Raw genomic sequence first — 16,199 nt, forward strand, 5'->3', positions numbered from 1 at the left:
GCCTGTCTATCCATTCCTGCCTCTTTGTATGTGTGTTTCACTGTGTGTCTGACTGTCATCTACATGTTTAATTGACTTACATTTTTCAAAAATTTAGTAAATATTTTAATATTTGTTATAGTATTACCTGAATACATTCTCTTCCATACTATCCAGTTTTCATATTGGTATATTTAGAAAAATATGAGAAACTGATGATCAACCATTACTACATTCATTATTTCTCCTGTGATTTGCCACACATTATAAAATGTTATAAAATGGCTTATATTAGAACCGGATGAGAACCTTTTTGAAAGTGACCATATTTCAAATGTCTTATTTATGTCAAGAAATGCATTAATGTATTGATCATTCCTCCTGTTATGTGCCCATTTTGAGACTAAATCGTACAGTATATATTTTTTTAATGTTATATTAGGACCTGAGGAGACTGACCACTTCTTAAATACATATTTTTAGAACATGCTGAGAAGTTGATCAAACATTGCTGTTTTGATAATTTCTCCTATAATTCTTCCACTTGTGCCCACTTTAAGATGTCATATTTAAGGGATCATACAGTGGATATTCGTCACCTTGAAAAAGTGAAGTAGTATCTAAGGAGAGAGAGTCTCTTCAACACGGTCTAGTTTTCTAACATTTTTTGAAAATATTGAGCAATTGACCAAAAATGGATGTTGATAATTCTGTAATGTTGCCACCTCTGCTCATTTTGGGGAATCATATTAAAAAAATAATAATTTAGATATTCTTGAAGTTCATTATATTAGCACATGAGCAAAGTGTCTGCCACACTGACCACCTATCAGTCTTTGAAAATGTTGAGAAACTCATAGTTAAATATAGCTATTTATGTAATGTAATATTGACACATGCCCACTTTGAGAGATCATACTTTTACAGTAGATTTTCCTTAGATTTGTTACATTAGTACTTGAGGAGAGTCTCTTCAAAACTGACTTATTTTCAAATACATATTTCTTGATAATTAGGAGAAATTAATGATAATTAAGGATAATGGCCGTGTTGATCATTTTCACTGTCATTTAGACAACTGTGCTTATTTTGTGGGACCATATCTCATACATCCTACAGTAGATATTTATACAGTTTATACTTTCAGAAATGGTTCATCAGTCTTTGCTTTGCTGATAATTTATCTTATGTAACTAATTTTGTGCTGATTGTGAAGTATCATATTTAAAATCTACTGTATATATCACTCACATTAATACCTGATGACATTCTCTTCAATATTGATTGGTTTGCATATGTTGAGATATTGCTCGTCAGACATTGCAGATTTGATATTTTCTCCAGACTTCATTCTTAGTAAATACTGATCACATTATTAACATTCATAATTAATGTTTTCCATAAAGATGGCCAGGTTCAGCTTACATTATCACAGAATTTGCAGACATTGAATATTAGATGATTATATAATACAGTAAACAGTAATTTCATAGTTTGTATTAGGGTGTAATACATATAGTTTAAATGTAATACAGCATATAATCACAATATATACATCTGTACAGGGATCTGTTATCCCTTTAACAGCAGCGTTCATATACTTACCGTCATCTGTCAAGAAAACACGCACACGACAATATGCGGCTGCTCAGCTGGCAGAGAAATTCAGGTGCGTATCATATAATTTATTGGACAGATTAATATATATATTAAAAAAGAAAAGCTTTCCACGATTATTTCCTTTAGAGAAAATGACTGTCAATCGAGTTCTGCGTTTTGAACTGAAGTTAGTTTGACAGTAGGTGTACTAGGCACAGTAATGCACATTTCCGCTCATTGTGCGCTCGCTGTCGGGGACAGCTGATGGGATGGAGGAGCTGTGTTTTCAATCAGAAGTGAGAGTACATACAAACACAACAGCACCACAAAATATTGTGCGCTCATATTAGTGGTTGCACGACACAGGAAGACTGTTTACTGTTGCAGAAAGACAGCGGCGTCCCGGTGTGTTTGTACCGCCGACCCTACACCCGACAGACCGCCGGCCCGGGACCCTCCAGCTGCCACACACGACGAGCAACGCGCCGAGGCCGCAGGGGCCGCGTCCGAACCGCTTTCAGCGCCGCCGCGGCTCCGCGATGTGCGCCGGCGCGACGCTGTTCCAGGCGCAGCTGAGCTCCGTGCTGGACGGGCTGCTCCGCGCGGCCGTGCGCGAGGTGGGCCAGCTGGTGCAGGGGCGCGTGCGCAGCCTCGAGGCGCAGCTCTGCCGCAGCCGGCGCGACAACGAGGCCCTGCGCGCGCGGCTGCAGCTGCGGGAGAGGGAGCTGCGCGGCTGCGGGCTGCACGCAGGTGAGCGCAGGCGCAGGGCTGTATCTGCCCCGTTACGACGCGCCTGCTGTTGTGCGTCTGCAGATGGTGTTATGAGTGTGTGTGCGGGGATGTTGACCGTTACAGAATGACTTGCTGTTTTTGACAGACCCATGGTGCCAAACAGTTAAAAAGTAGCACCATGATGCAGTTTTACAGTTCACATATTACCTCTACTAGTAATTATATTTTTTGTTCATAATTGATCTATAAATCAGGCTTAAACATGTCTTTGAATAATAATAATAATAATAATAATAATAATAATAATAATAATGATAATAATAATACGATCTTATAACTATTATTATTATATAACAATGATCCATACTTGTTATTGTAGAATAGGGAACCCCAAGTAATCTAGATGTATGTGTATATATGGCAATACATCTATAAATACATATATACACTCACCTAAAGGATTATTAGGAACACCTGTTCAATTTCTCATTAATGCAATTATCTAACCAACCAATCACATGGCAGTTGCTTCAATGCATTTAGGGGTGTGGTCCTGGTCAAGGCAATCTCCTGAACTACAAACTGAATGTCTGAATGGGAAAGAAAGGTGATTTAAGCAATTTTGAGCGTGGCATGGTTGTTGGTGCCAGACGGGCCGGTCTGAGTATTTCACAATCTGCTCGGTTACTGGGATTTTCACGCACAACCATTTCTAGGGTTTACAAAGAATGGTGTGAAAAGGGAAAAACATCCAGTATGCGGCAGTGCTGTGGGCGAAAATGCCTTGTTGATGCTAGAGGTCAGAGGAGAATGGGCCGACTGATTCAAGCTGATAGAAGAACAACTTTGACTGAAATAACCACTCGTTACAACCGAGGTATGCAGCAAAGCATTTGTGAAGCCACAACACGTACAACCTTGAGGCGGATGGGCTACAACAGCAGAAGACCCCACCGGGTACCACTCATCTCCACTACAAATAGGAAAAAGAGGCTACAATTTGCACAAGCTCACCAAAATTGGACAGTTGAAGACTGGAAAAATGTTGCCTGGTCTGATGAGTCTCGATTTCTGTTGAGACATTCAGATGGTAGAGTCAGAATTTGGCGTAAACAGAATGAGAACATGGATCCATCATGCCTTGCTACCACTGTGCAGGCTGGTGGTGGTGGTGTAATGGTGTGGGGGATGTTTTCTTGGCACACTTTAGGCCCCTTAGTGCCAATTGGGCATCGTTTAAATGCCACGGCCTACCTGAGCATTGTTTCTGACCATGTCCATCCCTTTATGACCACCATGTACCCATCCTCTGATGGCTACTTCCAGCAGGATAATGCACCATGTCACAAAGGTGGAATCATTTCAAATTGGTTTCTTGAACATGACAATGAGTTCACTGTACTAAACTGGCCCCCACAGTCACCAGATCTCAACCCAATAGAGCATCTTTGGGATGTGGTGGAACGGGAGCTTCGTGCCCTGGATGTGCATCCCACAAATCTCCATCAACTGCAAGATGCTATCCTATCAATATGGGCCAACATTTCTAAAGAATGCTTTCAGCACCTTGTTGAATCAATGCCACGTAGAATTAAGGCAGTTCTGAAGGCGAAAGGGGGTCAAACACAGTATTAGTATGGTGTTCCTAATAATCCTTTAGGTGAGTGTACATAATACAACATAGCCTATATATTCAAAATATGTCATATTGTATCATTGGCTGACTAGGCTGAATTTTTTGATGACTGATTTCACACAAAGTATTGTCTCTGCTCAGGCGCTAGGAAGAGACTCCCTCGGACTGTGGAGAGAGTGTCTGCGCCTGGCTGGGGCCCCAGCCCGTGGACATCTGCCCAAAGGGACATGCCACCTTGTCCGGTGTACATCAGAGAGGACGGGACTGAACAGCAGGAGTACTCTGTCTTCATTAAAGAGGAGGTCAGCGATCAGTGTATACATACTGCCTGACACGATACAAAACACTTGTGTGGCTGACTAATAAATATACAAACAGTGGCTATAGGAAGTATTCACCCCCCTGCACCTTTTCACATTTTGTGAAATTGAAATTGAATTTCAATTTTTATTTCCCCCCTTTGATGTACACAAACTACTCCTACTACTCGCACATTGAAGAAGCAAGACCATTTTTATTGTGAAACAACAGTGAATAAAAAATAAAAAAACTCTTTTGTGTCCCAGTCTGCAGACACAGTGGAACAGAGGTCCAAAGGCCTTCAGATCAAACAGGAGAGATGTGAGGAGGTTGCAGACTGCACCAGGCTGCAGAGAGAGCTGTTGATCCGTGAGTTTGAAATGCAGCGATGTGTCGCCGAACTGATCGATCAAAGTCAAACATTACAGCAGATGACACATCTACAATTTAAACCCTTCCTATTCAAAACGTAATATACAGCCCAGAGGCATCTATCTGCCTCAGACACGTACAGTATCACTGTATCTACTCTTCTATAAATGTTCAGGTACCTAAGAGTACTGCCACAAAGATGGCACTCGGGGACAAGCGTAGTTATTATCATCATCATCATTATTATTATTATTATTAGTGGGGTTCTAATATTGGGCTTTTGGTTAATCTGGTGAACTGCTGATTGTGGGCTATTCAGGGGTATAGTTTTTACTAGCATACTGGTAATACTGCTGAATTAGATATAAACCTCGTACATAAGTGTCACCTATATTGTGAAATGATAACAATAAATGAATAATACAAAAGGAAAACAATCCTTCCTCCTCCGTATGTGTTTCTCCAGGAGCCGTTGAGTCCAGTGCTCGCCCTGCTGCTGCTGAGGGGGCTCCCACTGAGGGGGCTCCAGAGCCCACCGCCAGGGAGGGGAGACAGGAGGTTGCTGAGCAGCGGAGGAGCAGACAGAGCCTGGAGGCTGTGTCCACGGCAGAGCCCGGGCCTGGGGTGCGTGTTCTCAATCCTCCAGTATCTCACTGTGTGGCAGACGGGCTCTGTAATTATAATGATAATACTGATAATGATAATATTCATAATAATGAAGATGATATTCTGGGCACTACAAGTGACACAGAGAGTCCTGGCAACCTGGACACCAGTGACACCCAAGGGCCAGGCCTAGACACTGTGAATGGACTGGAGCACTTTGATGCTGCTCTGTCAGTGCCCAGCTCAGGGGTCCAGGATGGGGATCCAGAGGGAGGTGGTCCCAGTTCTGTATGGGTCAAAGAGGAGGGAGAGACGAAGCTCGAGGATAGCGAGTGGCATCAGAGAGAGCAGTATGGACAGGATCTGGAGATGGTAGACGAGCCAGGATGGGGAAAGTCTGTCTCTGGCGAGTTGAAGGAGATAGCAGAGCCTTATTCTGCCAGAGAAGACTCTTTGCCACAGGCAGCGTGCTTTTCTAAATTCCCTGCCTCCTTCAGCTCCTTTACCACCCTCCCTGAGCTGGAGAGTCAGAACGCGCTCAACTCCTCCGCCTACAACCGCTGCCCCCAGTGTGGGAAGGGTTATGCCTCGGCCTGGCTCCTTAAAATCCATCCTTGCACTCAGGCAGTGGAGGCGTCCGTGGCTGGAGGGGAAGACTTCTGCTGCAGCCAGTGTGGGAAGACGTTCTCTGGGTGGGGCAGTTTGAAAAGCCACCAGCAGATCCACAACTCTGTGGCTGCTGCTGTAGCCAAATCCCATGGCTGCGCCCGGTGTGGGAAGACCTTCCAGCTGCTCTCCAGCCTGGAAACACACCAGCAGGAACACTCAGAAGAGGAGGAGGAAGAGGAAGAGGTAGAAGAGGAACAGGAGCAGGAAGGATCCCATATCTGCCACCAGTGTGGGAAGGCTTTCTTGAGCCTGGGCAGCTTGAGGGCCCACCAGCGCTCCCACGTTAACTCGGCAGGGGCGGCTGCAGGTGACAGACGCAACAGCTGTAGCCAGTGCGGGAAAAGCTTCAGTCACGTGCGCAACCTCAAGAGGCACCAGCGCATTCACACGGGCGAGCGGCCCTACTGCTGCCCCTACTGCGGCAAGAGCTTCAACCAGTCCAACAGCCTGAAAACACACTTGCGGCTGCACACAGGAGAGCGTCCCTACTCCTGCGCACAGTGTGGCAAGAGTTTCATCCGCCTGGTGTGCCTCCGGAGGCACCAGAGAAGCCACGTGGTGGAGAGAGAGAGAGGCGAGAGGGAGAGGCTGCATGCTCTCCAAGGTGTGGGTTTGCCCAACGATGGGAACACTGGAGCTTTCCTCGGGGGTGAATGATGAGGATGAAAATGATGGTGGCGACTTTTACAACTAGGTGAAGACGAAGAAACTAGTTCTTCTCTGTGAATCTCAAAATGTCGAGAAGCTTGTTTTAAGGCAGTGATGCCTTGAAGTCTGGTGCTGGAGATCTATAGTACGGTACAGCACAGCAGGGGTCTCCAGCCATGGTCCTGTACAGCTAAAGAACAGTACTGCACAACTGGCTTCAAACTCTGCAGTAAATAATTAATGCTTTCCCACTCCTCCTTCAGAACTAAAAGGGATTCATGTGTGAGTGCCATTTGGTACAAGAATGTTGTCCACCACACTAAGCAGCATGTCATTTGAACCCCTTTTCCACTGGCATATCTGACCAGACCCGGAACCAGGTGGGCACGGTGCGGCACGTTTCCCGCTGGCAATTTTGTGGCGCTGACCTTGAACCAGGCCAGGGGAACTGTAAAACTCGTCGTCACGTATCATCAGTCTCAAATTGGTACTTTCTCAAATTTGCTTGTCTCGCCTCTTATTGTTGGTTTTCACTTCCATTTAGCAAAAAAATATTACCAAAGTTATGAGAACAACCACACTCTCAGAATCCTCCATTGTTGTCATCTGAAAACCCGACTATCAGCGCCAGGCACGCGACTCTCTACGTCCACAGTGTCTGATGTAATTTACCTCAGCCCGGATATTGTAGTGGAAAAACACCAGGCCAGCTCAGATACGTTCTGGCTTGCTTCAGGGCTTGTGCCATTGGAAAAGGGGCATAGGAGACCAAGAATTTCCACCTTCAAATTAGATATTTGTTTCCTCACCAGACAGAGATAGTGAGCGATTGGTTTTCCAATTCAGGGCTATACCGAATTTGCACAGAATAAGTGCTGTCATCTTTGAGACCCAGACATTCCAAACACTGATGAGGGAAACCCATTCGCTGTTCCTGCCTCTACTGCACATTGCCAAACCCTTTGCGCACTTCATTTTAATCATATTGAAGCTGCAGTGTTTTTGCAGAGGATTCACTGCAACTAATAAAACCTTTAAACATTAGTTCATGTATCCGTTTTCGTGTTTGTTTTTTATTAGCACCCTCCACAACTTTCTTGTATTCCTCACTTCTTTTCCGGTGGTCAATCAAAGGTATTGAATTCAGTTCTGAGCCGGGGGTTCGGTGCATGTGAATAGTCACATCCAGGGATCTTGTATGCTGCAGTCCTTGTTGTGAATTAACAAAACTTGCAGCCAATGAATTCATATTGATGTCACATTCTTACAGACAATCTGTGAAGGCTAAGAAAAATACATTTATTACTGTGTGGCGATATAAACAGTCAAGCATGCACACGCTGATCAGCTGGGTTCCTGAGTTCTTGTAGCCACCACCAGAGGGAAGTGTCACTGAGGATGAGACTAAGCTAAGCTCCTGAGTATATAATGTGTCCGGCTCTATTTTGCTGGTGCTTTGTTTCATATACCATACGAAAGACAAAGGAGACTTTCTAACTGGAAGAATTCAATGAACTGGTCAAGTGATAAGGCTCCATCCACCCCAGCATTAGTAAAGAATTGTACTCTACTGCAACAACGTACTACCAATATATTGAGAGCAAAATAAACTGTACTTAAATTTAATAATAAAGCACAGTTTCAAAAGAAACAGTTTTCTAATATCTGCTTTCTGTAATTGTTGCTTGATTTATGATAATCAACTGTGGCAAATGTATAGGACCTCTGTTGTATCTGCAGTCATAATGCATGAATGCAATATGTTTTGGCATTTTGACTTTTGCAGGCACATTGCAATGCTTCTCCATGGAGCAATATTATTCATTCTGTAACCATTGCCAATTTGTTGCTTGTTGCTTGTTGGTAACACATAGTTTCAGATCAGGATTGCTTAAAAGCAGCATCCAGTGTATATTCTTCAGTAGTAGTTGATCTGACATTTACAGTAGAACTCCAGAATATTATTTTAAATAATTGAGTAGCCAGTGCACAAATACATAAATTAGGAAACAAAATGCACATACAAAGACTGCATGACCTTAATACTGATAAAGAAACCGATTTTTGTTCAGAATTTATTTTGTAAGTAATACTGTTCTGTTGAACTTTAATGCTCAGTTTTGGGACCTCCTCAACGTTCCCTCTTCCTCTTTGATTATTGAATACACAGAGACAGTAGTAGAAACTGCTGGGTGCTGTGTGAATGTAGAGTTGAAAATAAAAACTCTGTGTTTATTTTGTGTTGGAAGACTTAATGTCTGGTTTTAGAGCTGTGTGTGCCTGATGCCCCGGCTCAGTTGTGTGTGTATTGTGTGTCTGTGTCTCAGTTGCACAAAGATGAAGCTGCATACACTCCAGTCACAGAGATGGTGTTAGACACAGACAGACCAATAGTAACAGACATGACGCAGAGCAGGATACAGTGATACAGTCAGATTGAGAGATTACATATGAAGAAAATCTAATTTGTTCATATTTACATATTGATCAATGTTGTCTTTTTACAAGCATGGCCTGACACAGTCACATACACTTGTTTGTGTGGTGTATGTACTGTACAATCAAACCCACACAGTGGATCACATGAGAATATGAACACACACACTACTCAGAGACGCTGCAGTGACATCCTTTACATGGGTAGGCACAGTAGTGTACTCAACACTCATATAACCTTTTTTTAGAGAGTACTCTACCTGAACACACAACACTATAGACATGGTACTGTGAATTGAAACACAACCTTATAAAGGCAGACAGTACTGTACCTGAACACACAACACTATAGAGATAGTACTAAAACTGAACACACAAGACTATGGATTCAGAGGTTTGCAATGGACTGCTCAATCCAGACATTGGATGTGTACAACACAGTGACACTGAGGAGCCCAGGAGCTCTGAACACAGCTGAGTACAGCCACATTCACATGAACAGACACGTCCACAGGAACAATATTAGAATTCAAAAAACATTCTATTAGAATACATTTTGTTCATAGTTATGTTTTATAATTATGTCTAAAAGACAAGCAATACACTTATAATGGGGAACTTTCATTTTCCTAATATAGTCTAGGAGAGGCCATTTGGTTCAACAAGCGGAAATAGAAATGGCTGAAGTGACTGTTTTCTATCCCAGTTCATTAGGGCACCAACTACACAATTTGCTACTCTCTAAAACTCATAGTCGGGGGAAGCTTGAGGGTCAAACTGAACTGCGGGTGAGTTTTGACGAGGGGCTCGGACAGACAGAAGCGGTTAGTCTCAGAGTGCTGAACTCTTAGCAACAGTTACTGGCCCTCTGTGAAGAACAGGAATTAAGAATAGTACAGCGAACCACAGTACTGCCAGAAATTAGACACAAATGCTCAGTCTAAAATAAATGTATGCATAAGTATGCACGTGTTAAATATAAAAAGCTAGAAAAATGCTGTTATTATGTGAATGTTAGATTTTCAAAGACAATTGGAAGATTCTCAATTCCTCCATATTCAACCCCTTTACTACGGCAACCCTAAATCAGTTCAGGTGCCAGATTAGTGTTATGGTCTCAAAGCATAATCAAAGTGGTTGAATATGACTTGAAGTGGAATATGCTTTATACCACCCAGTCACTGCTGAGATCAGGCCACCCTTACAAACTGAGCAGCAAGCAGGAGTGGTTAGGGATGCCACTGTGCAGCAGGGAGAAGGGAGTCAGTGTTCATACATCAGCAATATCCCAGTCCCAATACAGAAAGCTGGCCTGTGTGGGCAAGTGGCAAGAAAGCAGCCATTACTGAAAAAGACAAAAAAGGAGGGTGCAAAGTCAGATGAATCCTAGAGGAAAACCTGCTCGAGTCAGCCAAGCTGAATCAATACTTGGTCAAAAAAACAAACAAAAAAAATTTTCAGCAGGACAATAACAATGTCCACACTGTAATGGCACTTCGCTGGTATTGTCCTTGCTGTAATGGGAGCTGCAGTACTGCTGTAACATCATCAAGGGCATGCTTGTGCTGTTTAGTGGTTTCCTCTCTTTTGCTTTCTCTCTCTGACCGTCAGTTACTCCGTTGTTCTTTTCTTGCTGCAAAAATAGCAGCGTAGCGCACAGCTGTAGTGGAGAGCATTCGCTTCATTCAGACCAGAGAGAAAAATAGAAAGATTCTGTGTGATTGAACAAGGTGCTATAGTTATTTTAATGGCTATTATTATTGTTAAAAACCTTGTAGCTCACAATACAGTAATCGGCCCAAATGTTCCAAATGTTCCAAATGAACACATGCATGACAACAACAGGAATAACTAATTAATTCCTCATCCACTTCATCTGAGCTCTTGATGTTGATCACATGCATAAGAGGACGAGGATCAGGGTTAGGGTTAGGGATGTGGTTAGGGTTTCATACATGAGATCAACAGCAGACCTCAGAGGAACTGCATGTTGAATTCCCATGGTTTTCCTGGTGTATTCAAAGTCATTAGCAGTGTTACCACCTTAAATAAAATAACAAAAATCACACACAAAAAACATCAACTGCATCTCTGACATTTCAGGGATTTCACATGAATGTACTTCCATAGACACACATATACACACTGACACATGTTGACACACAAATGCAATTACAAAGACAGACACACACTTACACACACACACACACACACTTGATTCTTGGTTCCTATTCAAGTGCGTCAAATTGAAAAAGACTGACACTTACACCCCCCCACTCTCTATCTCTCTCAGTCTAGTTTGACTCAGTGTGTTGTGAAAGAGGAAGACAGAAAGGTGCTAAGGTGAGAGAGAGAGGTAGTTTAGCAAGATTCTGGAGTGAGAGGTAAATGAGAGGCAGAGAAGAGGCTGAACAATAAATTAGGGAGGACAGGAGAAAATGCACAAGAAGTACCTTAAAGTCAATACAATAATTTAATTAAGGCAAAAAACAAACAAAACAACTGCTGTGTCTGTAAAAAACTGAATTTGTTTAAAATCTTTTCTGTACTCTCTGTTAGCTCATTCTCTGAGACCTATGGAGCCGGACAGGGATTACATGGCATTGCAGGCGTGCCCACTGGATGAGTACGACACTATGACCAAGAGAACGGAGAAAGGGACCGGAAAGGAGATGCAAAGAGAGCCCAGTGAGTCTCTAAGACTGTGTCTCTATCTGTCTTCTGCCTCGTGTGTAAAGACAAAGAGACTGTCCCTGTCTATCTAATGTTTTCTGCATAGAAAAACACTGAGACACTAAACCTGTCTTTGTCTTTTTTTTATGCTGCCTTCTGTGTAGAGGCTTTTCTGTTCATCCCTCTCTCTCTCTCTCTCTCTCTCTCTCTCTCTCTCTCTAGTCCAGTTCAGTAGTAGAAGGTCTGTCCTCATCATTCTTAGAGTGACTGTGTGTTTTACTGCTCACAGTCATTGTCATGGGGACTGTGTCTGTAAGTCTCATTTTATGTCATATATATTTAGAAGTAAATGGTAAAAAAAAGTAAATGGGTTCCTAAAATATCCATAACTATGATATTTTAAGATGCTCATAATCAGAGTATTCTTGTTAGTTTATTGACATCTAAGAGTTGAACCTGTAAATCAAGTTTAATTTTGCTCCATAGGTGTACAGCATAATTGTACACAATATTGAAAGTGTCCCCCCCAATTCTGAAACAAAACCTACACCCCTGGATATACACTCACCTAAAGGATTATTAGGAACACCATACTAATACTGTGTTTGACCCCCTTTCGCCTTCAGAACTGCCTTAATTCTACGTGGCATTGATTCAACAAGGTGCTGAAAGCATTCTTTAGAAATGTTGGCCCATATTGATAGGATAGCATCTTGCAGTTGATGGAGATTTGTGGGATGCACATCCAGGGCACGAAGCTCCCGTTCCACCACATCCCAAAGATGCTCTATTGGGTTGAGATCTGGTGACTGTGGGGGCCAGTTTAGTACAGTGAACTCATTGTCATGTTCAAGAAACCAATTTGAAATGATTCGACCTTTGTGACATGGTGCATTATCCTGCTGGAAGTAGCCATCAGAGGATGGGTACATGGTGGTCATAAAGGGATGGACATGGTCAGAAACAATGCTCAGGTAGGCCGTGGCATTTAAACGATGCCCAATTGGCACTAAGGGGCCTAAAGTGTGCCAAGAAAACATCCCCCACACCATTACACCACCACCACCAGCCTGCACAGTGGTAGCAAGGCATGATGGATCCATGTTCTCATTCTGTTTACGCCAAATTCTGACTCTACCATCTGAATGTCTCAACAGAAATCGAGACTCATCAGACCAGGCAACATTTTTCCAGTCTTCAACTGTCCAATTTTGGTGAGCTTGTGCAAATTGTAGCCTCTTTTTCCTATTTGTAGTGGAGATGAGTGGTACCCGGTGGGGTCTTCTGCTGTTGTAGCCCATCCGCCTCAAGGTTGTACGTGTTGTGGCTTCACAAATGCTTTGCTGCATACCTCGGTTGTAACGAGTGGTTATTTCAGTCAAAGTTGCTCTTCTATCAGCTTGAATCAGTCGGCCCATTCTCCTCTGACCTCTAGCATCAACAAGGCATTTTCGCCCACAGGACTGCCGCATACTGGATGTTTTTCCCTTTTCACACCATTCTTTGTAAACCCTAGAAATGGTTGTGCATGAAAATCCCAGTAACTGAGCAGATTGTGAAATACTCAGACCGGCCCGTCTGGCACCAACAACCATGCCACGCTCAAAATTGCTTAAATCACCTTTCTTTCCCATTCAGACATTCAGTTTGGAGTTCAGGAGATTGTCTTGACCAGGACCACACCCCTAAATGCATTGAAGCAACTGCCATGTGATTGGTTGGTTAGATAATTGCATTAATGAGAAATTGAACAGGTGTTCCTAATAATCCTTTAGGTGAGTGTATATAGATACACACACATGGATTCAGTTAGCATGAGAGGAGAGACCATTCAGTTTATGCACTACAGAGCCCATCCCCTCTTCCCTTTTTAACCCTTTTCCAGTCAATTGGCATCTTTACAGCCATTTCAGTGTTAAAAACATATACTAAAAATAAAAAAAATCAGGAAAGATCAACATTTATTTATTAAATGCACTCTTCTCACAGTATGGATACAATGTGTTTAACTTATCCATATTTTGAATTGTTCTTGAATTGTGTTGATGATAATCTAGTCTAGTAGTCTAGTGATAGCAAATAAAGGGACAGTACACCTGATTAACTATAGAGCGAAGTCCAGACCCTCCTACACATTTTTTAAATATATTTTTTCAAAACTTTAATGCTTCCAAGTTACAGTAAATGTTGTCAAGAACTAAAGAGAAAAACACTTTTATTTCACACAGACTATTCAACTAATTGTGTAGCTCGTTAAGGCAATTTTGTACACCTGAATTAATTTAGTTTTGCACACAGCAAAGGGTTTGAATAATTATCCAAACATGACATTTTCATTTTTATTTCACATTCTCAAATTACTTATTTATTTTTGTTTTTGCTTTAAATGTGTTGAATCGGTTGCGTATGACATAAATTCCTCCAAGTGAAACTGTGAGAGGGTCTGAATACAAGGCACTGTACATAAACACAAAACCATTACCTGCCTTTCCTTCTCTTCCCAAAATTAATTTTATGTTAGTCAGTATGACTGCAACTATTAATATTTAGGTCTTTGAATATGCTGTTGAATTTAATAATCTGTTATTTGATTATGAAAGTCATGAAAATCTCAAATTATTTCAGGTGGTTTTTTTTTTATTATTGTATCAAAATTTTCTAATATTTAGAAATATCGTTGCAGTCCTGTCAGTCATATTTACATCTAGCTGTAAATAATGTACTTCTATGGATGTAGATGTGTTGTAATATCTCTACTAGACCACTAGATGGTGCTGAAGTCATTTGAGTGGAAAAGTGGAGGCAATGTGCTCCTACAGGAACCGCCGTTGTTGGGAATCTGTTTTCATTTACTTTCAGAATTAATAATGCAAGAAAAAATTGTGAAATTGTGAATTACAGTATGTATAGAAAATAATATTGTTAAGTATAGTATTCATCAATACAGTAAAGCCTGGTGGTAGTGATCTGAATTACAAGCCATTAGATTGAATAGTTCTTAATACATTTAATAAACTCAGCAATTACATCACATACTTTGTTCTCCATGCAGCTTCTGTATGATATTTCCAAAATAAGAGTCACTTATCTCTTTACTTATATCTTTATTTTAGGTATGCTCCATCATTACAGGTTGAATTTGCCTAGCGATTATATCGGCCCAAAAGTGTCCATTGTGTGGTTTGTACAACCTGTCAGTGGTCCCCTGAATATCATATGTTTGGAAAGCAAAAAAAAGCACTAAAACCCCTGCCTGCCACCGTTCCCATTCACTATTAATGATACATCCCATGGTTAAATCTGCAATGTTGTCTGTTGACAACATTACAAGCATAGGTAGTAGGTAGGTAGTGCTTGGGGCCCTAGGTGTTCCTATTTTGGTTAAATCACCCTGCTCTAAAACCAGCTCTGGTCTACAGTCTAGAATTTCCATTACTTGCATTATTTACACTGAAAACATGAGAAAGAAATACTGATGTGTTGAACAGCATCACAAATAACACCAGCAAGTGATATTCAGCATCTTATTGACCTATTCTAAAGGGGCTGTGTTTGCTGAATGTACAGATACAGCAAGAACGATAGAAGAGATCCTTCTTTTTAAAGATCCTAGTTGATTACAGAAGGGTGTGGATGGCAAAGCAATGGGGGTGGAAGTATATCAACTGTGGACTGTCACGCATTTTAAAAGCCTTTCTATGTGTCTGTCTGGGCAGTAATTAAACTTCCTGGCTGCACTGACTGATTTGATACAGCGACTGACTGGAGTGTGTTGTTCTGCAGGGGGGAGTAGAAGAGGTAAGGAAGAGCCCACTGCAAGCTGGGACAGCACAGTGCCAAAGAGACAGAGAGAGCTGAAGAGCTGCCTGAGAGAGCTGCGGGAGAAAGAGGAGGGAAGGGATGGGGGGAAAGATGAGACGGCTCGGAGAGCTGTTGTGTGTGGACCCTAACACTGGGCAAAGAAGTAAGGAAGGTGGGTGGGGGGGAGAGAGAATGAGAGAGAGAATGTCCACCTCTGTTAATCTATGTGATTTAATCTCTATCTGTTTGTGTGCCACTCTCTTTCTTTTTGTGCATGTCTGCATTTCACTGCATGTTCCTGTGTGTCCCTCTCGGTGTATCTCTGTCTATCTCGCATACTCAGATGAGCCCTGTGCAATCTGCTCTCTGGGATGGACAAAGGGGCTGAGCAGTAACGGCAGCTGCTACTTCACCTCCATTGAGGGCAGAGACTAGAACTCCGCCAATCAGTTCTGTTCGAGTCTGGGAGCCAAACTCATAGTGATCCATCACTGAGAGGAGCTGGTGAGGACAGCATGCTAACACCAATGAGAGTCATTATAATCATAGTGCTAAAACTACTACTGCTAACTACTAATAATTACAGAATAAGAATACAACTATTAAAAAAATATATACTACAATGACTCAAATGTGATTGAGTCAAATACTCAAATGCATGAGTCTTTTATTCTGTACTTTCATTGACACCACAGAACATTCAGACTCCTGAAGACTTCAGAGAGATGCATGAGCTACATACTCTTTC

At 42.0% G+C, this 16,199-nt stretch overlaps 1 protein-coding gene across 1 annotated transcript; it reads left to right on the forward strand.

Moving 5' to 3' along the window:
- Window positions 1-1,947: 1,947 nt before the first annotated feature.
- LOC136755421 (uncharacterized) lies at window positions 1,948-7,585 on the forward strand. Its single transcript, XM_066711992.1, has 4 exons — window positions 1,948-2,328; window positions 4,088-4,248; window positions 4,513-4,615; window positions 5,085-7,585. Exons 1-4 carry the CDS (start codon window positions 2,118-2,120, stop codon window positions 6,548-6,550), a joined length of 1,941 nt encoding a protein of 646 aa, XP_066568089.1. The 5' UTR covers window positions 1,948-2,117; the 3' UTR covers window positions 6,551-7,585.
- Window positions 7,586-16,199: the final 8,614 nt, after the last annotated feature.

The sequence above is a fragment of the Amia ocellicauda genome, chromosome 1 (assembly GCF_036373705.1).
Source record: "Amia ocellicauda isolate fAmiCal2 chromosome 1, fAmiCal2.hap1, whole genome shotgun sequence".
NCBI lineage: Eukaryota > Metazoa > Chordata > Actinopteri > Amiiformes > Amiidae > Amia > Amia ocellicauda.